Below are 22,888 nucleotides of genomic sequence, written 5' to 3'. Positions count from 1 at the left end.
TTTTTCCCTCTTCCTTACAGTGAAGAAAGTTACAATGTCAATGATTATTCCTTAAGAGATCAGCTACTGGTGGAGTCTTGTGACAGTGAAGAGCTTAATTCTTCTCCAGGGAAGAACAGTTCCACAGTGCTTTATTCAAGACAGAACTCTGCTAGTCACCTCTTTACGCTGACAGTCCTTAGTAACCACGTGAACGAGAAAGTGGAGATGCTGCTGGGAGCTGAGACTCAGTAAGTATGTGCGAGGGGAGGGTTTCAGAATATCTGCTGTCGGTCTTCCCTACCTAATTACCCTTGGTCCACAGACTCCCTAAAAACAATAAACTCTACCTACTATTTATTTTTTTTAATTGATTACCTGTTATGCACCAAGCATAGGTCTGGGTGCTTTATACAGATGCTTGTCTTCTCACTGTCATCTTCTCAGTGTCCTGAGAGATGGATATTATTATTTTCATCCCCATGACTCCTGATGGATGTGTTGTGCTTTAGGTGGTGTGCTTTTATATTTACAGTGTTTTAAAAATCATTTTATTTTAATCATTGATAAAATTATGACCCGGGAGCTCTAGGAGTATGACCTAACTGGCAGTGTGATCCTAGGCCCTGAGTTTTCTTAGGTACTGAAATAGAAGTCATTTTGTATCACCTACCTTCGACCAGGCAGCAGAAAGACCAGTGATTTCTGTCAAAAGAGATAGATACTCAGTTTGGGGAAATAGGTTTGTTGCAGGAAGGGGAACCCCTTCCAGGGCCTGAGAAAATGGGCTCTTGTCTAACACTGGGAAATGAATTGTGTGAGGAGACATACGTACTGACAAAGCAAAAGACTATTGGGAAGGGGTGCCTGGGCGGAGAACAGCAGGGTAAGGGAACCCAGGAGGACTGCTCTGCCATGTGGCTCTTGGTCTCAGGTTTTATGGTAATAGGGTTAGTTGTGGGGTTGTCTCTGACCAGTCATCTTGCTTGTGCCCATATTTGATCCGACTCAGGGTCCTCCCTGGTGGTTCTCGCATCTCTCAGCCAAGATGGGTCTAGCGTGACCGTTTCTGGGAGGTTGGCGCACATTATGGGCTGGCATCTCCTCCCTGCTTTCGGCCCCTCCCGAAAATTCTCCTGGTTAGTTTTCCACGGCAGCACCGTGTCCTTATCGGGACCTCCTGTTGTGAGACAACTCATGCAAGTGGTTAGCATCGTGCCTAGCCGAGGTGGGCAGCTTCCATCAACGGTTCCCTCACATGTTGATCCCTCTTTCCCATCCAGAGTTTATGCAGAGGCAGAAGCCATCCTGTTTGCACCTGCAGTTTCACCAGCAGTTAGTAGGCAGTCCATCCTCACACAGGATGAAGGGAAGGGGGCTTAATTGTCAAGGCCACCCGTGCTGCTACTGAACCAGACTTGGGTCTGCTTGCCCGTGCACAGTAAAGCCAATCTACTGACACCGGGTTGTGGTGAAGGAAAGTGCAGTGTTTATTGTAAAGGCACCAATACAAGGAGGATGGGTGACTCACACTCTAAAAATCCCAAAATCCCCGAAGGCAAGGCCACGTGAGGGAGGGGGTTGCAGGGTATGTGATCAGCTCGTGCACAATTCTCTGATTGGTTGGTGTTGAGGTAAGAGGGTGGTTGACATTATGAGTCCTTAGGTGCCAGTCGGTCTGGGGGCTCATGATCATCAAGTAGTTAAGTTCTTCCATTTGGGGTGGTTTTAGCATCTGTAAAACAACTCAGGAAATGTGCATCAGATACTGTTACCTAGGTACTTCAGAGAGAGCAAAAACAGAGGGTTTTGGCGGGGTCGGGGTGATGTCTACCTTGGGAAGGCCCTGTAGGGTCCTGTTTGGTTACATTGTGATTTTGTCCACTTAGAGATAGCTGACCAATTTGTTTGGAAACTGGAAACCTCCTCTTAGAACAATCATCATAGGCAGGTATTGTGTTGGGTCAGAGGGTGGAACAGTGGAGGGAAAGGAGAAGTTCCCTCATTCTTGGTCCTCTGGGGTTCCTACACCCTCTCCCACTTGGCTCCTACATGGTGTGATTAAAATGGATCTGTAGCTCTTGAATAACAACCCTAAGACTGTAACAGAATCTTAGCGAAAGCCAAGCCAAAGAGATAATCTCCACTTTTTAAGAGTATTTTAACAGGGTCCCCGGATTGTTAGAGAGATATAAGAAAAGAAAAAGAAGGAAAAAAGCCATCCACATAAAAACGATAAATGCTCATTTCATGTTTTTGGCACTAGAAGTAACTTTTCCAAAGGTGAAGAAAACCAAGAAGGGCAGGGTGATAGAAAGCTATTTGAGATTCAAAAACAGCCGAGAAAGAGAATATTACAAATGTGCTCAGGAGCTAACAGAGGGAATGAATAAGAAAAGGAGCGGCATCCTCTGTGTTTGTTTATAAAACAAAGAAATACCTCTTCCTAAGGTCCCAGAATTCTTCCAGGAAACTGATGGAAAGCCCTGCTGCATTCCAAGGATGCTCCTCTATGTTTTCCCCTCTGGGGAGGGCACCTCCGGTGGGTGCAGTGCTTGCTGGTCTGTGCAGGTGACCAGCAGGGGACACACCCAAGACCAGGGCTGAGGAAGGCATTTCTTTGACTCTAAAAATGATTAAACCCCTTGGCCTGTGAAGACAGACCGAGACCTCTTCTGTTTGGGGAAGCCTCTCTTAAAAGAGAGAATTTAGTATGTCTGACCTTTGGATCTTAAAGGACTTTGAGGATGAAAAAGTCTTAAACACTTTGGAGATTACTGCTTATTATAAAGAATTCTCAGAAATGAAGATTTGATTTTGTCTTTTTTAATCAGGGAGAAAGTGTTGTTGGTTTCGCTTTACGTTTTCCTTTTCTCTGTGTTTATAAGGATTGTTTGCCCTTTATCAGCAGAGCTTTTCCTGACTGTCTCCTTCATAATTTATGTAATCTCTACTGCTGGTTTCTGAGATTATTCCAAGAGAGTAGGCCGTAAACCCGGCATGTCCAGTTTTTACACCAAGGCTAGATCCTTTCCTGGGACGTTCTGTAGCCTTTGTTCCACCCTCTTGCCTTTTGATCTTGCCATAGACTGAATGGATGTTCATTTCCTCAATGAGAAATGTTCTCAGAATATCTAGTTATGTCACCCGTAAACCCGTGGGTATGACTCATATTTGTAGTTCTTTAATTAATAGCAAGAGAACATTCCAGAAGGGGCAGAGGGGCGGCTGTCTCCTTGGGTACGGAAGGAGTGACTCCCTCACTCCCTTCCCCCCTCAACTCAATTACAGTTAAAGTAAATAACTGGACAAATACTTTTAAACCTACAAGGCATAAAGTATCATTAGTGCTGAAAGAAAATATATGACAGCCAGGATGCACTTTCCTTAAAAGAAAACACAACAAAACCAAAAAAACCCAATCAGCTTTTAAAAGTCTAGCGAGTCATTAACATGCTGTATTTGGAAATGTGCAGGCCAGCTCTGGGTTTCCTGGTCTTGAGTAATCAGAGTTCCGGCCTATGTAGAATGTTTTCTTTGCTTCTAAGATTTGCCAGATGTATATAGGTGAGTATGTTTTCTTAACTTTTCTCGCTTTGATGTTATACTTGGTTAAAATGGTCCATTAGCAATCTAGTTGAGAAGGTTTTCACCCCCACTCAGGCCTTGAGTAATTGCAGAATTTCAGAACAGTCGATTACATTCTTTGGCTGCTTATTCTTTGGTTTGAAAAAGAATAGGGTTTGTACCTAAATATTTACTTTCTTTGAGAAACTGTTCCTAGTAGAGGCACCTGGGGCTATACGGAATGTGAAATCGGCTGAAGGAAGGGTGCAGCTGTTTGGCACAAGGACGGTTCAACTATTATAAGGCAGTGAAGTTGTGGAAGAACAGATCAATAGCTTTGATTACATAAAGAATGCAGAAAAGCTCACCAAAAGGAAATGGGGCAAACGCTTAGTGAGCATCTGGGATGTGCCAGGCACAGGACCAGCTAGAGAGCATGAAGGGAGCCTTGGGTGTTTCTAGAGAAGGATGGTGCTTCCGAGCTGAAGCAGTTAAGTAAGATGACTGTACATCTTGGTTTCTTTGGGATCAGTGTTATTATGTCTGTTGTTCTGGCAAAATTAAGAATAGCACCCTCTTTGACTTTCCAAAGTGCCTTTAGACCATAAAATATGTTGTGACCCTAATTATAGGTCTGTAGTCCAACTCCCTCAGTTTTCTCCCAGATGTAGGATGAGACTCAAAAAGGTGAAGTGATTTCCCTAAAGCCACACAGGAGGTGAGTTACTGCCAAAACGGGACTAGACCCTGACCTTCCTGAGTCTGAAATTCTTTCTAATAACAAATTTTAAGCTTCTTACTGAGAAGCTGCCATCTCGGAGACTATTCCACCCCCATCTTGCTGTTCAACTTGGCCTTGTTCTGGCTCTGGAAGGGAAACTCCAGGAAGCTAGCTGCTATTAAATGTGAAAGACTACTAAAATGTGACTTTTTAAGTTCATAGACTTAAAATGAAAAAGTTTGTGGTCAATTTAAGGCATCATATGGTTTGAAATATTTTATAATAAAATGCGGACTAGATGTTGCATCCCTCAAACTATCTTCCATTTAAAACTTCCTTTTTTGTTCCTTTGCCTATGTTTTTCCTACTTCCTGGAATGCCCTTCTCAGAACTCCTCGAATTACCAAATATCTTACTTCTCAGGGCTCACGCCAAGTGCCAAGTCTTTCCTCTACAAGGAGGCCCCTCAGTGATCTTGTCCCTGAGAATTCCAAGTGCTTGCTGTGTGTGCCCCTCTTGTTAGTTCATTTTTCTCCTCCTGTCTTCTGTCTTGCCCACCCTCTGCCGTACAACTCCGGGCCCCCAACCCACCCCTAAGTCTCTCCTTCCCTTTACGACTGCACTTCTCAAGAGAACAGCTTTCATTTCTCCCTATTTACTCAGTGAATTTTTATTGTGCACCGGCATCCTTTCAGGTGCTATTCTAAGTGCTGGGACGTAGCAGTGCACAGTGCAGAGACCAGATCCCTGCCCTCTGGGGGCTTCTGTGCCACTGAAGAACTTATGCCTGTGTGCCTCCTGCCCTCAAGGAGGTGGCTTTGGTGGCACTGAACTTTTGCCAGGCTGCCTGGGCAGATGGCCTACAGTGAACTGGGATGGTGGGAAAGCATTTCTTCATCCAATTTTAAAAATAAATAAGTGCAGTGGAAACAGTAAAGCCAGGAATGTATTCCGGAGTGTGAAGTGCTGGGATGGGGATCTGTCCTCTAAATTAGATGGCAGAGGAAGACTTCTCCAGGTGACATTTGGGACTGAGCCCTGAGTGCCTGGAAGGAATCCATCCATGGGAAAATGCAGGGCCAGAACGTTCCAGGCAGAGGGCACAGCAAGTGCCAAACTCCTAGGGAAACAAGTTCGAGGCCATCAAACTTGGCTTGAACATAGTGAAATTGGCTAGATCAGAATAAGCCAGGGAGAGAGTGGGTGGTTGAGAGGCTGGTAGAGCCCAGAGCATTTTATTTATTGATTTATTTAAATTTATTTATTTATTTGGCTGTGTTGGGTCTTCGTTTCTGTGTGAGGGCTTTCCCTAGTTGTGGTGAGCGGGGGCCACTCTTCATCGCCGTGCGCCGGCCTCTCACTATCACGGCCTCTCCTGCTGCGGAGCGCGGGCTCCAGACGCACAGGCTTAGCAGTTGTGGCTCACGGGCCTAGTTGCTCTGCGGCATGTGGGATCTTCCCGGACCGGGGCACGAACCCGTGTCCCCTGCATCGGCAGGCAGACTCTCAACCACTGCGCCACCAGGGAAGCCCCACCCCAGATATTTTGAGAAGCACTGGTTTAGAGCCTCGTAGGCTGGAATGGGGAGTTCCATGGAAGACTGGTGTGGACACAGCAGTTTCAATGGGGAGAGCAGTTAGGGTCCTGTTGCATTTGTCCAGGGGAGTCTTTTAATGATTTTTAAAAACTTATTTTTAAATTTATTTTTGGCTTCATTGGGTCTTTGTTGCGGTGTGTGGGCTTCTCATTGTGGTGGCTTGTCTTGTTGCAGAGCATGGGGCTCTAGAGCGCAGGCTCAGTAGTTGTGGCGCACGGGCTTAGTTGCTCTGTGGCATGTGGGATCTTCCTGGACCAGGGCTTGAACCCGTGTCCCTTGCATTGGCAGGTGGATTCTCAACCACCGCGCCACCAGGGAAGTCCCAGTCCAGGGGAGTCTTGATGTTGGGATGGACTGTGGTCTGTGCGAGGAGATGGAAACCTAACATTGTGGAGGTGGAGACAACAGGACCAACTGAAGGACAGGATGAGTTGGGGTGGCTGTGAGTGAAAGAGAGGAATCGGTGATGCTTTGGGTTTTTGGCTTGAGCAGCTGACGCCCTGTATTGAGTTACTCCTTGACCGTCTTCAGCATGGCATCTTCCTCTGCCACCCAGTTGAGGGCGCTCCATCAGAAGATGAGCAGTGGCTTCCTAGGTACCACACCCAGCGGTCCAGTCTTCCGCTGCTTTCTTTACCTCTAATATCATTTAATTTTGTTAGCTGCCCAGCTCTCTGACGCTAACCCCCTTTTTGAGATGTTCTCAAGCTGTTATCTGTGTGCTCTTAGTTTTTCTCCCACACGTAACCTTTCCTCTTCACTTCCCCTTCAGAAATGCAGCCTGTCTGGAACCAGTCATCATCAGTACGCTCTGCTTTCCCTGACACACACATTTCTGTAAATGGTACCCTTGACACCATGTCAAGTTACCCAGTCTGGAGACTTGGTGTCATTTCTGATGCTTCTAGATCTGAACAGATCCATCCTGGACTGGTTCTTCCTGTATGAAACGCTGTTGCATCTTCCCACATGTTTCCATCCCACTACCTCCTTCCCAGGGCAACCCACACATCCTTTATCTTTTGAACCACCCTCAAAGCCTCCTAACGATTCTTCTCTCCAATCAGTTCTTCACAGTTTTATTACTAATCCCCACACTCAGCTTCAGTTTTGTCCTTTTCTCACTTTGTATGTAGCAGGTTCCCAATAAATATTTTTTTGGAATTGCCCTACAATTAATACAATTTACTTTTCTATATCCAAGGCAAGGTAGCAGCATGTAGAGAAATACTGCTCCTCTATGTCTCTATTCACTGGGGTGTGTGTTTGTTTGTTTTGTGCTGCTAGAGCAAGTTTTATCTAAATTCCACTTGTTTTTCAACATTTGCTGTCAAGGATGTAGTTAAACTTTTTTTTTTTTTAGCATGTACCTCTAAGCCATACTGTGTTATATCTGTTTGCTTGTTAAAGATCTTAAGTCATTGCATTATTAATGAGACAGTGTTTCGTGGAAAATACAGAAGCTCACCCTTGGTAAAAGGACAAAGGAGGAATGTTTTACTAATGTCATTTTTCCCTCTGGGCCTTGCAAGAGGAATGTTCAAGGCCGAGAGCCCCCTTTGTCTGCCTTCATTAAAATGAAGCCCAGACAGCTGCAGCTGGCACAGAGCAACGCTGTGGCAAGTGGCGTCCTTGGCTTCCTGCGTCCATAATGGAATTTGGATGGCATTTGGGTCCTGCCTGAGCAGAGATGAGACACAAGGACACGTTCAGTAATGAACGAAAACTTTTTTCACCCGTTCTATTTAGCTATGAGATATAATCACCTTAAGCTGTAAGCAAAGGCCCTTCTCAAAGTTTCTGTCTCACAAATTGAACCAGATGCCTAATAGTCCTGTCAGCCATTCTGACAACCCATTCCTGGGCCCTCCTGATAAAGGGGCATTGTTTGCAGGCAGTCTTTTGCTCTCTTCCTGCTTCTGTTAATGATTTAATTAACAGGAAGTAAATAGGATGGGATAAAATTGTAAATAGTACGTCTGACATACTCTTCATCCTTTAAGAAAAATCCACATAGAGATCACAATTTGTATGGAAAAAAATGTATTTATTACAGATTGTAGTATTTTTTTCTTTGTTGAATCTGGAATCTATGTCCAATAATCTTTTACATTTGTACAGTGCCCGTCAAGATACTTAAATCTTTGGTGATTCCTCATCATTGACCTCCAGTAAAACAGGAGAGCAGGTGATGGGGTGTGGGTCTTTTTTCCAAGGAAACAGGTAGTTGATCCACTTAAGGTTAACTTCAGGATTCTGGACCAGACTAGGTCTCATGAACTGTTTGATATGATAAACAGGAAACAGTTGATTTAACTATATAACATGTCATGGAATCTAAATTTCTAGAACTCTTAGTGGGCTAGGGGAACTACTTTGCTTTGGTTAGATTTTTTTTTTTTTTTTGTGGTACGCGGGCCTCTCACTGTGTGGCCTCTTCCGTTACGGAGCACAGGCTCCGGACATGCAGGCTCAGCGGCCATGGCTCACGGGCCCAACCGCTCCACGGCATGTGGGATCTTCCCGGACTGGGGCACGAACCCGCGTCCCCTGCATCGGCAGGCGGACTCTCAACCACTGCGCCACCAAGGAAGCCCAGATTTTTTAAATTAGTAAGTTGAGCTGGTGTCCAGCTTTATAAGGCTTTGTTGCACAGCATTCATGAGGACGATTTTTGCCCTGTGGGTTTTCTTTAATGGATCAGCTTATTGAACTCATCTCGTTGAATTGAATGTGTGAGAGAATGAACAAAAACAGCCATCTCCATGATCCTACTCCTTAGGAAGACTTTTTTCCCAAAGGCCATGGGTACAGGAGTTTCACAAGGAACCATAGGTAAGTTTGTAGGCTGTGAAACGGAGCACAAAAGGTATACATCTGGTCAAATGCCATTTTTAAAGGGACAAAAGAAAGGTTAAACAGCAGCTGAGGTCTCTTCACTTCTATTGAAAATCCAGGGAGACCCCCCTCCAGTGGTGAAGCCCTTTGTGGGCGTTTGTTCCATTCCGTCTCATTCACAGTCCTAACCTCTGTTTCAAACCCTGCTTTCTACTTTCTTAGTGTGGATCTGTGTTTTCTAGCAGATGCCTGGTATTCAGTGCGAAGTCCAGCTTGGCTGTATCTTCAACCTTTGTGTAATTAAGTTTAAACCTACGGTGCTTAATTAATCATATGAGGGACAGGACAAGATACTGTGACAGCTGACTCCCGAGTGGGGAGCTTCAGGATGGTTCTATAAGGAACATCATTTCATGCCGTGCAGAGAGAAAGGACTGCGCTTCCAGATATTTATGTTGAAAGGGTCTCTTCTCAACTCTCAGATGGGTTTTATTGAGAGGGCGCCATCCCAGCACATTGCACAGTGTGTTGGATTCTGGGTGCATTTGTCTTTTGCTCCGTCTGCTCCCTCATTGAAGGCAGGCTGTGAAGTGCAAGAGGCTCCATTTTACTCACTTGGCAGCCCCAGCCTGGCACAGGACTCCTGCAGAGGCAGGGACTTGGTGAATGTTGTTTAAAGGAAGGGAGGGGTCAGGAGCGCCTTAGAAGTTGATCTGCCCCAGGTCCCCATTAGCGGCATTGCTGACTGTGGCACTTTGGGCAAAGGGAAATCTCAGTAAGCTGGGTGTGGCGTGGATTGTGAATTCGTGTTGATTGCCTTACCTCGTCCCTGGAGATAATAGCTGTCTGTGTGTGAGCCTTGGACTTGATATCTAAATTTAATAATGGGTATGTCTAGGCCCGGGGTTTTCTTGTTCTTAGAGTTCCATTTTATGTGGAGTGAGTCTCCTCCCTGCTTTAGAGATGCAGTGCTTTCTGCCTCATGATAGGAGGGAGCTCCTTGGCATGGCTCTCGGAAGCCCTGGGTAATGTCGTGTGGTTTTAATGGCATCTCAGAGGGGGTGGGACTGATTCAATTGAAGCCATTTCAAGAAGCGGCTCCTTTCAGTGAGGCAATAAGGACTGTCTTGCTCTGTCCTCTGGAGCCCCTGTGAGGGGCTGCCTTGTCGAAGGGATGCCATTAGCATCCAGGCAGCATGCTACAGGAGTGAAAGAGTTCACCTGGACTTCTAGAAACTGGCTGCAGGGTGAGGCTGCCGCTAAAACCGGCCACTCAAATGCCAGAGACAGTCCATGGCTGGGAGATCTGACTTGAAGGACTGCAGACAGCAGTTAGGGCCATGTGAAAATGTCATGGTAAGCCAAAGATGAATCTGACATGTCTGGGTATGGCACGTGGAGACGCAAATGGATCGTTTTAGGTTACTCTTGGCGAACAGCTCTTCCATCCTTAAGACATTGTTTAGCTTTCAGTTGCCTTTGTACTTTGGAAATTCTAGTTGAGCCTGAATTTTAAAAATCTTACCCAACAAAGAGATATCAAAGATTTAAGTGTTTGCTTGGGATTATCTGAAAGGAGGTCGTGCTTTACTTGTTCCTTATAAAACCACCCTGAAGTCTTTTTGTCCTGTATTAGAGACAAAGTTTTTAAAAGCAAGACAGTGTCATCAGTTTTTACATAAACTGTGCATATTACTACTTGACTCAGCAGCTCGACCAGGACCCAGCCTCAGTTTCTTCTTTTAAGTCAGTCTGTCTTTCAGCAGACTGCAGTTTCCACCCTTCCTGCGGTCCCTCGTTATCTTGTAAGCACCTGCTAGGGGGCACCACCTCTTTGATCCCCGGCTGCCTGGCGTATATTCTGACTCTACCACTTAGCAGTTTTACTGTGAGCAGGTACTTAAGAGTTCTGACTTCAGCTTCGTCCTCTGAAAAAAATTGGGAATAATAACGGTAATACTTGCAAGACGGTTGTAAAGATTAGACTAGATGGTACTCGCCAAATATAAAAAAGCACAGTACCTGGCGTACATGTGATCCCTTATGCTATTTAGAACAAGATCCAGTTACTGTCCTTGGGGAGTGTATGGCCCAGTCAGAGAAACAGACAAGTCCATAAAAGATCGGGGGTCAATGAGTAGTAGTGATTTATATATATATATATATATAGTATATACTATATATATAGTAGTGAGGTCAGGGTTTACAGAGCTCCTGTTATGTGCAGGCAGTTACGGAGATAAGATGCCTGGCTTCAGGAGGCCTACAGCTGCCAGGCAGTGTGACAGAGCTGTGCAGAGGGGGGGCGTGAGAACAGGATTCTCAAGAATGGGATGGGGACGGAAGTGTGGGCTAACACATCAGAGGCGGCCACCTGGAGGAGGTGAGGCTTGTGTTTTCAATATTGAGTTAGATGTGTTGAACAAAAGAAGCCAGATACCAAAGTGGACAATATTATAGGATTCCGTTTTCATAAAGTTCAAGATTGGCAAAACTTGTCTATGTGATGGAAATCAGAACAGCAGTTACCTTTGCAGGAGGTTACTGATTGGAAAGGGACAAAAAAGGAACCTCCTGGCATGTCTGTGTCTTGATCTGTGGGCATGTGTACGTGGTTGTACCTAAGTAAACACAGATCTGTATACACTTAAGTAAACACAGATCTGTATACACTTAAGATTAGTGCAGTGTTTTATGTGTGTGTTCTTCAATAAAGCAATCAAATAGGGATGATGAATGGGCCCAGCTCGGTAAAAACAGGGGGAAGGAAGGTTGTACTTGAGAGTGAGAAGAACAAATAGGAAAGGTGTGGAATAGCATGTTGAGTTCCAGACTGTAAGAAGTCTGCTCTGTCTGGATGGAAGGATGGATACACGTCGCAGAGTGAAGATAGAGTGATGGTGAGAAGCATCTTTTAGGTGCAGGCCGTTGTGGGAGAACAAAAATTTTTTTTCTCCAAGTTTTTTTGTTTAAAGTACCAGGCATAAAGGCATCCTTTTTTTTTTTTTTTTACTTTTTAAAAAATTTAAGTATAGTTGATTTTACAGTGTAGTGCCAATCTCTGCTGTATAACAGAGTGACTCAGTTTTACACATGTTTACATTCTTTTATTAATATTCTTTTCCATTATGGTTTATCCCAGGAGATTGGATATAGTTCCCTGTGCTATACAGTAGGACCTGTTGTTTGTCCATTCCAAATATAATAGTTTGCATCTACCAACCCCAAATTCCCAATCCATCTCTCCCTTTCCCCCCTCCCCCTGACAACCACAAGTCTGATCTCTATATCTGAGTCTGTTTGTTTTAGAGATAGGTTCATTTGTGCCATATTTTAGATTCCACATATAAGTGATATCATATGGTATTTGTCTTTCTCTTTCTGACTTACTTCACTTAGTATGATAATCTCTGGGTCCATCCATGTTGCTGCAAATAGCATTATTTCATTCTTTTTTATGGCTGAGTAATATTCCATTGTATATATGTACCATATCCTCTTTATTCATCTGTCGATGGACATTTAGGTTGCTTTCGTGTCTTGGCTATTGTAAATAGTGCTGCAATGAATATTGGGGTGCATGTATCTTTTTGAATTTGAGTTTTGTCCGGGTATATGCTCAGGAGTGGGATTGCTGGATCATATGGTAGTTCTATTTTTAGTTTTCTGAGAAACCTCCATACTGTTTTCCATAGTGGCTGCACCAAGTTATATTCCCACCAACAGTGTAGGAGGGTTCCCTTTTCTCCATACCCTCTCCAGCATTTGTTATTTGTAGACTTTTTAATGATGGCCATTCTGACCGGTGTGAGGTGATACCTCATTGTAGTTTTGATTTGCATTTCTCTAATGATTAGTAATGTTGAGCGTCTTGTCTTTGTGCCTGTTGGCCATCTGTATGTCTTCTTTGGAGAAATGTCTATTTAGATCTTCTGCCCATTTTTCAACTGGGTTGTTTCTTTTTTGATATTGAGTTGCATGAGCTGTTTGTATATTTTGGAGATTAAGCCCTTGTCAGTTGCATCATTTGCAAATATTTTCTCCCATTCCATAGGTTGTCTTTTTTTTTTCTGGTTTCCTTTGCTGTGCAAAAGCTTGTAAGTTTGATTAGGTCTCATTTCTTTTTTAAAATTTTTATTTTTTATTTCTATAAGGCATCCCTTCTTAAGAAGGTAGAGTGGCATAGTAGAAACTGACCTTTCGTTTGGGTCGCTTACCTCTGAACTTCTGTGCAGTCTTCTCATCCCTTAAACAGGCTTTTGGGAAGCTTACGGGAAATAATGGATGTCAAGTGCTGTATCTGCCATGTAAATGCTTCTTAAAAGATTTTCAAGTGTGTATGTGTGTGTGATTTATTTAATCACAGTGCTAATACTTGACTTTCCAAATCTAAAACCTGGTTACTATATTATGGAGTAATGCTTGCTCATCTGAAACTTTTGATCCTTTAGTTAAATAATTATTCTGTTTCATGTAATTGTAGCTTAATATTGTTTAAAAGCTTTTGGTTGTTTTTTATCTTAAAAAATTTTTTTTTCCTGTAATCACTAAATTATTTTAAGCATTTGAGAACAAAGAATTTCTATTTCACTAAGGCTCATACTTGGCAACATTTGTTGTATGAGGAACAGAACAACTTTAAATAATGTCAGGTTTCTCATTTATGTGGAAATGGGTTGTGAGTGTGGGGGAAGGAAAAGGGGAGGGAGTGGCGAGAGACTGATTTACTAGGATTTTTTTAAACGAAATTTACTTTTTTGAAATGTTAAACATCAGATTGTGAGTGTATGAAATATCTTTTTGTGATTATAATGTATTAGTGTAATCAGATATTTGTTAAATGTTAAACTGTTATATGAGAAATTCCACTTAATAACAAGCTAAATTCATTCAGAATCTTTTGACAATGACTCATTTGAGGCCTATTTGAGATTTCCCAGATGATCATTTTTATTTTAGTAATTGTTTTTCATTTTTAAATAACTCTTACCCTAGCTTTGAAGGCCAGCCACTTACCTCTCTAGAGCATGTCTGCCCTGTTTTCAGGGAATGCCTTTGCATTCTAGAACATACTTCATTCTGTGTCTAAGCACCACTGAATCTCTCAACGGATCTGCCCTCTGTGTTTAGGAGCGAGCGAGCCCGCTGGATAACTGCCCTGGGACACAGCAGCGGGAAGCAGCCTCCGGACCGAACCTGTAAGTACCTGGAGAGCCGTCTGCTCTGGAACGTGGAGGGCTCTGCCCCCTGCTGGTCGCTGGGTTATTAGTGGTTAACCTCCACAGTACCTGCTTTGTAAGTTTTCTCCAAGATTTCCTTCCTGCCGCCCCACCTCAGCTCTGGATGCTCCCTGCTTTGGAAGTCAAGGGGACTGAATTGAAAGTGCAGTTCTTTGCTGTGTAGACATGGCAGATCACTGCATAGCCTTTCTGAGCCTCTCAAATCATCTGCAAGTTAGGTGCATTATTATATACAACACGGCGTTATGATAGTGAGGATGAAGTTAAATTTACATTGAAAGCCCTGCTTATACTATAAAGCTCTTACATTTCTAGCTGTTATGGGCAATAGTAGCATGTTTAAGCCTTCTCCATACTGACAGTGTGAATCTAAGCTGAAATGGATTTTTAACCTTAAGGTAAATTACTTTACCCTTCCTTTTGACTTTTTTTTAAATTAATATTAAAAAATATATTTTATTTTTCTAGGGAACTCGGTACTGGTACAGTAAAGATTAGTGTCATATGCTGAGCATCTTGTTATGCTGCTCTGCATGATTCCAGCTGGAAGGTCAAATTCAAAGAATTAGGGCAGCAAAAGTGGATTCCTGGAGCACTCAAAAATCATAGCTTTGCTTAGAGTCAGAGCTGAAGAGACTGGTTTGAAAGTTCTCTGGAATCAAGTTTCATAGTAAAAAAACCGAGTAAAAACTCAGGCCAGCTAGTAGCAAGTCACTGAAGTAAAAACTGATTTGTTATGATCGAGAATTTGGGGGAAACTAAAATGTTTTCTAACCAACTTTTGCTTGGAGCTCCTTTTATTTCTAAACTCTGGCAGCTTTTATGTGCTGTTGGGTGGGCTGGGGGAGCACCCTGGATGAGAGCCAGGAGCACTGGATAGACTTTGGATTTTATCCTCATGGCCTTGGCACATACCTAATCTATCTTGACTCAGTTTCCCCAATGCCCAGTGACTGTTTTCTGCTCTATTGTGTGATGTATCTAATGACTTCTTATCAAGGCTATTTTTGAGGGGATTCATGTATCGTAAAAGGCCTCTCTCAATTCTGAGCTTCTAAAAATCCTAAAGCTCTTAGCCAAGTAAGAGAATTCCTGGGAAAGATTTTCTGCTTTTTAGGAGTCTACCTTGTTTCTATCTGTGCTGGCTCTGATTGCACAGAAAGACTAAGTGAATGCAGAATATTGATTTGTACCTGTTTTGTTTTTCCACTGCTACCGGAAGTTCATTATGTCCCCTTTTGCCCTTAGCACTGACCCAAGTGGAAATCATTAGATCATTTACTGCCAAGCAACCAGATGAACTCTCCCTGCAGGTGGCGGACGTGGTCCTCATTTATCAGTGTGTCAGCGATGGTGAGTGGGAGTGTTCTGATGGGGGCGCTGGTGGACCAGTGTTCAGGGTCTCATTTTGTGATCACTGCTTATATTCCCTATCCCTTTGGTTTCCTCATATGCGCCTGCCTCTCCTTTATCTACACTTTATTGCTTCTAAATGTTTTTTTAATAGGATCCGGTCACATGGTTGTTCACTTAGAAAATAAAAGTCAGTTGGGAGACAAGATGGCAGAGTAGAAGGACTCGTAAGCTCACCTCTTCTCACGAGCATACCAAAATCACAGCTAATTGCCGAACAACCGTTGATAAAAAAAAAAAGGACTGGAGCCTACCAAAAAAGATTTTCTGTATCCAAAGGCATGAAAAAGAAACCTAATGAGACAGTAGGAGAGGTGCGCTCGTGATATAATCAAATCCTATACCCCCCCCCCCCGCCAAGTGGGTGACCCACAAACTGGAGAACAATCATATCACAGGAGTTTTCCCACAGAAGTGAGAGTTCTGAGCCCCATGTCAGGCTCCCCAGCCTGGGGGTCTGGCATATAGGAGGAGCAGCCCCCAGAGCATCTGGCTTTGAAAGCCAGTGGGGCTTGAGTGCAGGAGCTCCACAGGAATGCGGGAAACAGAAACTTTGCTCTTGGAGGGCTCACACAAGGTCTCGTGTGCACCAGGACCCAGGGCAAAAGCAGGTCTGGCCCAGGCTCCTATGACGTCACTACCTGTGGGTCTTAGAGGGGCTCCTTGGAAGTGGGGGTTGGCTTTGGCTTACTGTGGGGACATAGACACTGGTGGCAGACAGACATACTGGGCTACATTCAACCACATGAACAATCCTGGTGGATGACATATTGGCTCATTAGTACCAAGACCTGGCTCCACCCAACAGCCTGTCGGTTCCAGTAATGGGACACCTCAGGCCAAACGACCAACAGGGTAGGAACACAGCCCCACCCATCAGCAGACAGGCCGCCTAAAGACTTCCTGAACCCACAGGGAACTCGAGACCCACCCCATGACACGGCTCTGCCTCCAGAGGGCCAAGATCCAGCCCACTTCACCTGGGGCAGACACCAGAAGCAAGAAAGCTACGATCCAGCAGCCTGCAGAACCGACTACACAAATGCAGATCAGAACCTACCCTGAGACCAGTTGGTCCCTGGCCCTTGGGTGATAAGAGGGGAGTGTACTGCTGAAACACACAGGACATCCCCTATAGAGGGCCACTTCTCCAGTGTTGAGAAACATAACTAACTTTCCTCATACATAAAAATACAAATAGAAATTTAAACAAAGTGAGATGGCAGAGGAATATGTTCCAGAATGAAGGAACAAGATAAAAGCCCAGAAAAACAACTTACCTGACGCAGAGATAGGCAATCTACCTAAGAAAGAATTCCAAGTGATGATCGTAGAGATGATCCAAGAATGTGAGAAAATAGATGCACAGAGCTAGAAGTTACAAGAAGTTTTAAACAAAGAGTTAGAAAAGATAAGAACAACCAAACAGAGTTGAAGAATACAGTAATTGAAATGAAAAGTGCACCTAGAAGGAATCAATAGCAGAATAAATGAGGCAGGAGAATTGATAAGTGAGCTGGAAGACAGAGTGGTAGAAATCACTGCCACAGAACAGAATAAAGAAAAAAGAATGAAAAGAAATGAAGACAGTACAAGAGACCTGGGACAACATCAAATGCACCAACATTTGCATTATAGGGGTCCCAGAAGAAGAAAGGTCCTGAGAAGATATTTTAAGAGATAATAGCTGAAAAATTCCCTAACACGAGAAATGAAATAGTCACTCAAGTCCAGGAAGCACAGAGTCCCATACAGGATAAACCTAAGGAAGAAGACACTGAGACACACAGTAATCAAATTGACAAAAATGAAAGATATAAGAGAATCCCCATAAGGTTATCAGCTGATTTTTCAGCAGAAACTCTGCAAACCAGAAGAGTGTGGCATGGTATATTTAAAGTGATGGAAGGGAAAAACCCACAACCAAGAATACTCTACCCAGCAAGGTTCTCATTTAGATTTGATGGAGAAGTCAGAAGCTTTACAGACAGGCAAAAGCTAAGAGAATTGAGCACCACCAAACCAGCTTTACAACAAATGCTAAAGGAACTACTCTAGGCAGTAAAGAAAAGGCTACAACTAGAAACAAGAAAATTACAAAATGGGAAAGCTTACCGGTAAAGGCAAACATACAGTAAAGGTAGGAAATCATCCACACAGAAATATGATATCTAAATCAGTAATCATGAGAGGAGAGTACAAATGCAGGATATTTGGAATGCATTTGAAATTAAGAGATCAGCAACTTAAAACAATCATGTATATATATGGACTGCTATATGAAAACCTTATGGTAACCAAAAATGTATAATAGATATACACACAAAAAAGAATCCAAACAACACTAAAGATAATCATCAAATCACAAGAGAACAAAAGAGAAAAGAAGGAAAAAGACCTACAAAAACAAATCCAAAACAATTAACAAAATAGCAATAAGGTAACATATTGTTACCTTAAACGTAAATGGATTAAACGCTCCAACCAAAAGACATAAGCTGGCTGAATGGATACAAAAACAAAACCCGTATACAGGCTGTCTACAAGAGACCCACTTCAGATCTAGAGACACGTACAGACTGAAAGTGAGGGGATGGAAAAGGGAATTCCATGCAAAAGGATTTCCAAATCAAAGAAAGCTGGAGTAGCAATACTCATATCAGACAAAATGGACTTTAAAATAAAGACTGTTAAAAAAGACCAAAAAAAGGACACTACATAATGATCAAGGGATCAATCCAAGAAGAAGATAGAAAAATTGTAAATACATATGCACTCAGCATAGGATCACCTCAATATATAAGGCAAATGCTAACAGCTGTAAAGGGAGAAACTGACAGTAACACTATAATAGTGGGGGACTTTTAACACCTCACATCAATGGACTGATCATTCAGACAGAAAATCAATAAGGAAACAGGCCTTATATGACACTCTAGACATCAACTTAATTGATATTTATAGAGCATTCCATCTGAAAGCAGCAGAATACACATTCTTTCAAGTGTACATAGAACATTCTCCAAGGTAGATCACATGCTGGGCCACAAAGCAAGCTTTGGTAAATTTTAAAAAATTGAAATAATATCAAGGCATCTTTTCTGACCACGACACTATGAGATTAGAAATCAACTACAAGAAAAAAACACCAACATGTGGAGGCTAAACAACCAATGGATCTCTGAAGAAATCAGAGGAAATCAAATAATACCTAAAGACAAATGAAAATGAAAACATGATGATCCAACCCTATGGGATGCAGTTCTAAGAGGAAAAGTTTATAGTGATACAAGCTTACCTCAGGAAACAAGAAAAATCTCAAATAACCTACCTAACCTCACACCTAAAGCAACTAGAGAAAGAACAAAACCCAAAATTAGTAGTAGGAAAGAAATCATAAATATCAAAGCAGAAATAGAGACTAAGAAAACAATAGAAAAGGTCAATGAAACTAAAAGCTGGTTCTTTGAAAAGATAAACAGAATTGATAAACCTTTAGCCAGACTCATCAAGAAAAAAAGGAAGGGCCCAAATCAATAAAATTAGAAATTAAAAAGAAGTTATAGGAGCTTCCCTGGTGGCGCAGTGGTTGAGAGTCTGCCTGCCGATGCAGGGGACACAGGTTCGTGCCCTGGTCCAGGAAAATCCCATAAGCCGTGGAGTGCCTGGGCCCGTGAGCCATGGCTGCTGAGCCTGCGTGTCCGGAGCCTGTGCTCCACAACGGGAGAGGCCACAACAGTGAGAGGCCCACATACCGCAAAAAAAAAAAAAGAAGTTATAGCTGACACCATGGAAATACAAAGGCCCATGAGAGACTACTACAAGCAACTATATGCAAATAAATTGGATAACCTAGAAGAAATGGACAAATTCTTAGAAAGGTGCAATCTCCCAAGACTGAATGAGGAAGAAGTAGAAAACATGCACAGACCAATTACAAGTACTGAAATTGAATCTGTGTTTTAGAAACTCTGAATAAACGAAAGTCCAGGACCAGATGGCATCACAGGCGAATTCTACCAAACATCTAGTGAAGAGTTACCACATATCCTTCTGAAACTATTCCAAAAAACTGCGACAGAACACTTCCAAACTCACTCTATGAGGCCATGATCATCCTGATACAAACCCTCAGCTAACATCATACTCAATGGTGAAAAGCTGAAAGTATTTCTTCTAAGATCAGGAACAAGACGAGGATGTCCACTTTCACCACTTTAATTCAACATAGTTTTGGAAGTCCTAGCCACAGCAATCAGATGAAAAAAAAAGGAATCCAAATTGGAAAAGAAGTAGTAAAACTGTCACTGTTTGCAGATGACATGACACTATAAATAGAAAATCCTAAAGATGCTACCAGAAAACTACTAGAGCTCATCAGTGAATTCAGTAAAGTCACAGGATACAAATTAATACACAGAAATCTGTTGCATTTCTATACACTAATAGCAAAAGATCAGAAAGAGAAATTAAGGAAAGAATCCCATTTACCATTGCATCAATAAGAATAAATGCGTAGGAATAAACCTACCTAAGGAGACAAAATACCTGTACTCTGAAAACTATAAGATGCTGATAAAAGAAATTGAAAATGACACCAACAGATGGAAAGGTATACTGTGTTCTTGGATTGGAAGAAACGATGTTGTCAAAATGACTCTGCGAGCCAAGGCAATCTACAGATTCAACACAACCTCTATCAAATTACCAATGACATTTTTCACAGAACTAGAACAAAAAATTTTACAATTTGTGTAAACACAAAATACCATGCATAGCCAAAGAAAAGAGAGCTGGAGAAATCAGGCTTCCTGACTTCAGACTATACTGTAAAGCTACAGTAATCAAAACAGTACGGTACTGGCACAAAAACAGCACATAGATCAATGTAACAGGTTAGAAAACACAGAAATAAACCCATGCACCTATGACCACTTAATCTACAACAAAGGAAGCAAGAATACACAATGGAGAAAAGACAGTCTCTTCAATAAGTGGTGCTGGGAAAACTGGACAGCTACATGCAAAAGCATGAAAATAGAACATTCTCTAACACCACACACAAAAAGAAAGTCAAAATGGATTAAAGACCTAAATGTAAGACCAGATGATAAAAACTACTAGAGGAAAACATAGGCAGAACACTCTGACATAAATAGTAGCAATATCTTTTTGGATCTCTTTCTTAGAATAATGGAAGAACAAAAATAAACAAATGGGACCTAATTAAACTTAAAAGTTTTTGCACAGCAAAGGAAACCATAAACAAAATGAAAAGACAACCTATGGAATGGGGGAAGATATTCGCAAATGATGCAACTGACAAGGGATTAATCTCCGAAATATACAAACAGCTCTTACAGTTCAGTATCAAAAATACAAACAACCCAATCAAAAAATGGGCAGAAGATCTAAATAGACATTTCTCCAAAGAAGACATACAGATGGCTAAAAAGCACATGAAAAGATGCTCAACATCACTAATTATTAGAGAAATGCAAATCAAAACTACAATGAGGTCACCTCACTCCGATCAGAATGGCCATCATTAAAAAGCCTACAAGTAAATGCTAGAGAGGGTGTGGAGAAAAGGCAACCTCCTACACTGTTGGTGGGAATATAAATTGGTGCAGCCACTATGGAGAACAATATGGAGGTTCCTTAAAAAACTAAAAATAGAGCTACCATACGATCTAGCAATTCCACTCCTGGGCATATATCTGGAGAAAACCATAATTCAAAAAGATACATGTGGGCTTCCCTGGTGGCACAGTGGTTGAGAGTCTGCCTGCTGATGCAGGGGACACGGGTTCATGCCGTGGTCCGGGAGGATCCCACATGCCACGGAGCAGCTGGGCCCGTGAGCCATGGCCGCTGAGCCTGCGCGTCCGGAGCCTATGCTCTGCAACAGGAGAGGCCACAACAGTGAGAGGCCCGTGTACCGCAAAAAAAAAGATGTGGTACATGTATACAATGGAATACTATTCAGCCATAAAAAGGAATTAAATAATGCCATTTACAGCAACATGGCTATAGCTCAAGATTATCATACTAAGTGAAGTATAAGCCAGACAGAGAAATATATGATTTCACTTACATGTGGAATCTAAAAAAAGATACAAATGAACTTGTATACAAAACAGAAACAGACCCAAAGACATAGAAAACAAACTTAGGTTACTACAGGGGAAGGGTTGGGGGCAGGAGGGATAAATTAGGAGTTTGGGATTAACATATACACACTACTATATATAAAATAGATAACCAACAAAGACCTACTATATAGCATAGGGAATTATACTCAATAATTGTAAAAACCTATAAGGGAAAAGAGTCTGAAAAAGATAGATATATATATATATATGTGTGTATAACTGAAACACTTTGCTATACATCTGAAACTAACAGAACACTGTAAATCAACTATACTTCAATAAAGTAAAAAAATAAAATCATGTTCTTCCTACCCAAAACATCATCCCTTTCTGCAATTGAGCCCAAGCTCAATACTCTCCTAGACACCTCACTTCAGGGCCTCTGATCATGTTCTGCCTCTCATCATGATCTGCCATTGAGTCCCTCTTGAAACCTTTCCCCCGTTCCACCTCTCTCTCTCACCTTGCATCATCCGTGGTACCCAACCTGGGGCAGGATACTGCCTCTGAAATTTGCCCATATCGTCCTCCCTCGGAGCTGAACAGTCAAGATTCATCCAAATACTTGGTGCCCCATGAGGACTCTGCTCTTCTTTGCAGGCTGGTATGAAGGGGAAAGACTGCGAGATGGAGAAAGGGGCTGGTTTCCTATGGAATGTGCCAAGGAGATAACATGTCAAGCTACAATTGATAAGAATGTGGAGAGAATGGGACGTTTGCTGGGGCTGGAGACCAACGTGTAGCCTCTCTGATGGTATTTTGTCACTGGGAGATTTGCACTACATCATGGTGGGCTGGTTGGTTCAAGGCCGGTTTTGATGTTAATTTTAACACAGCCTATTTAATTAAAAGAAAGGAAACACTTGCCTTTAAGCTTGCCAGGTGGTTCTGTTCTCTCAGGAGAACAGCTACTGGATAGTTAATCCACGAAGCTCAGTTTGTGCACAGCAATCCTTTTGCAAACCTCTTTAGGTAAACAGAATAGCTGAGCAGTCCACTTCAGGGATGAGGCAGCCTCAGCTACTCCTAGTTGTATCATGTTCTGGCATAAAAAAAATATATATATATATGTAAGATGCTGTATTCTGGTTTTCTCTATCCTCACTTAACCAAGAATGTATGCTATCCCTCTTTAAACATCTCCTTCGTATGGTTCTTCCAGTATTAGCAAGGTTTTATATCTTTAAGGAATACCCAGTTTTGTAAATATTGCTCCTGCCTCTTATATTTTAGATCTGATGCTAATGCTTTCTTGATTTCAAAAGGAACTGGTAGAGTTCTGAAGGTGAGCTCAGTTTTTCTAAACCTCTTCCCAGGAAAGGGAAATTGACACTTGAATTTTTTCCACCTCTTTCCTCATTAGAAGGGAAGTAAGGA

The 22,888-nt window shown here is 42.4% G+C and overlaps 1 protein-coding gene across 1 annotated transcript in view; it reads left to right on the top strand.

Moving 5' to 3' along the window:
- Positions 1 to 22,516, top strand: part of ARHGEF26 (Rho guanine nucleotide exchange factor 26) — a 152,172-nt gene extending 129,656 nt beyond the window's left edge. The window contains exons 12-15 of the mRNA XM_082654951.1: positions 21 to 230; positions 13,834 to 13,901; positions 15,192 to 15,296; positions 22,112 to 22,516. Coding sequence (XP_082511077.1) covers positions 21 to 230; positions 13,834 to 13,901; positions 15,192 to 15,296; positions 22,112 to 22,254 — 526 coding nt within the window. The 3' untranslated portion in view covers positions 22,255 to 22,516. The remainder of the gene's footprint in view (positions 1 to 20; positions 231 to 13,833; positions 13,902 to 15,191; positions 15,297 to 22,111) is intronic.
- Positions 22,517 to 22,888: the final 372 nt, after the last annotated feature.

The sequence above is a fragment of the Grampus griseus genome, assembly GCF_964374135.1.
Source record: "Grampus griseus genome assembly, chromosome: 5".
NCBI lineage: Eukaryota > Metazoa > Chordata > Mammalia > Artiodactyla > Delphinidae > Grampus > Grampus griseus.
Note: the sequence above shows the minus strand (reverse complement) of the source record. Positions and strands in the feature narration are given on the sequence as shown.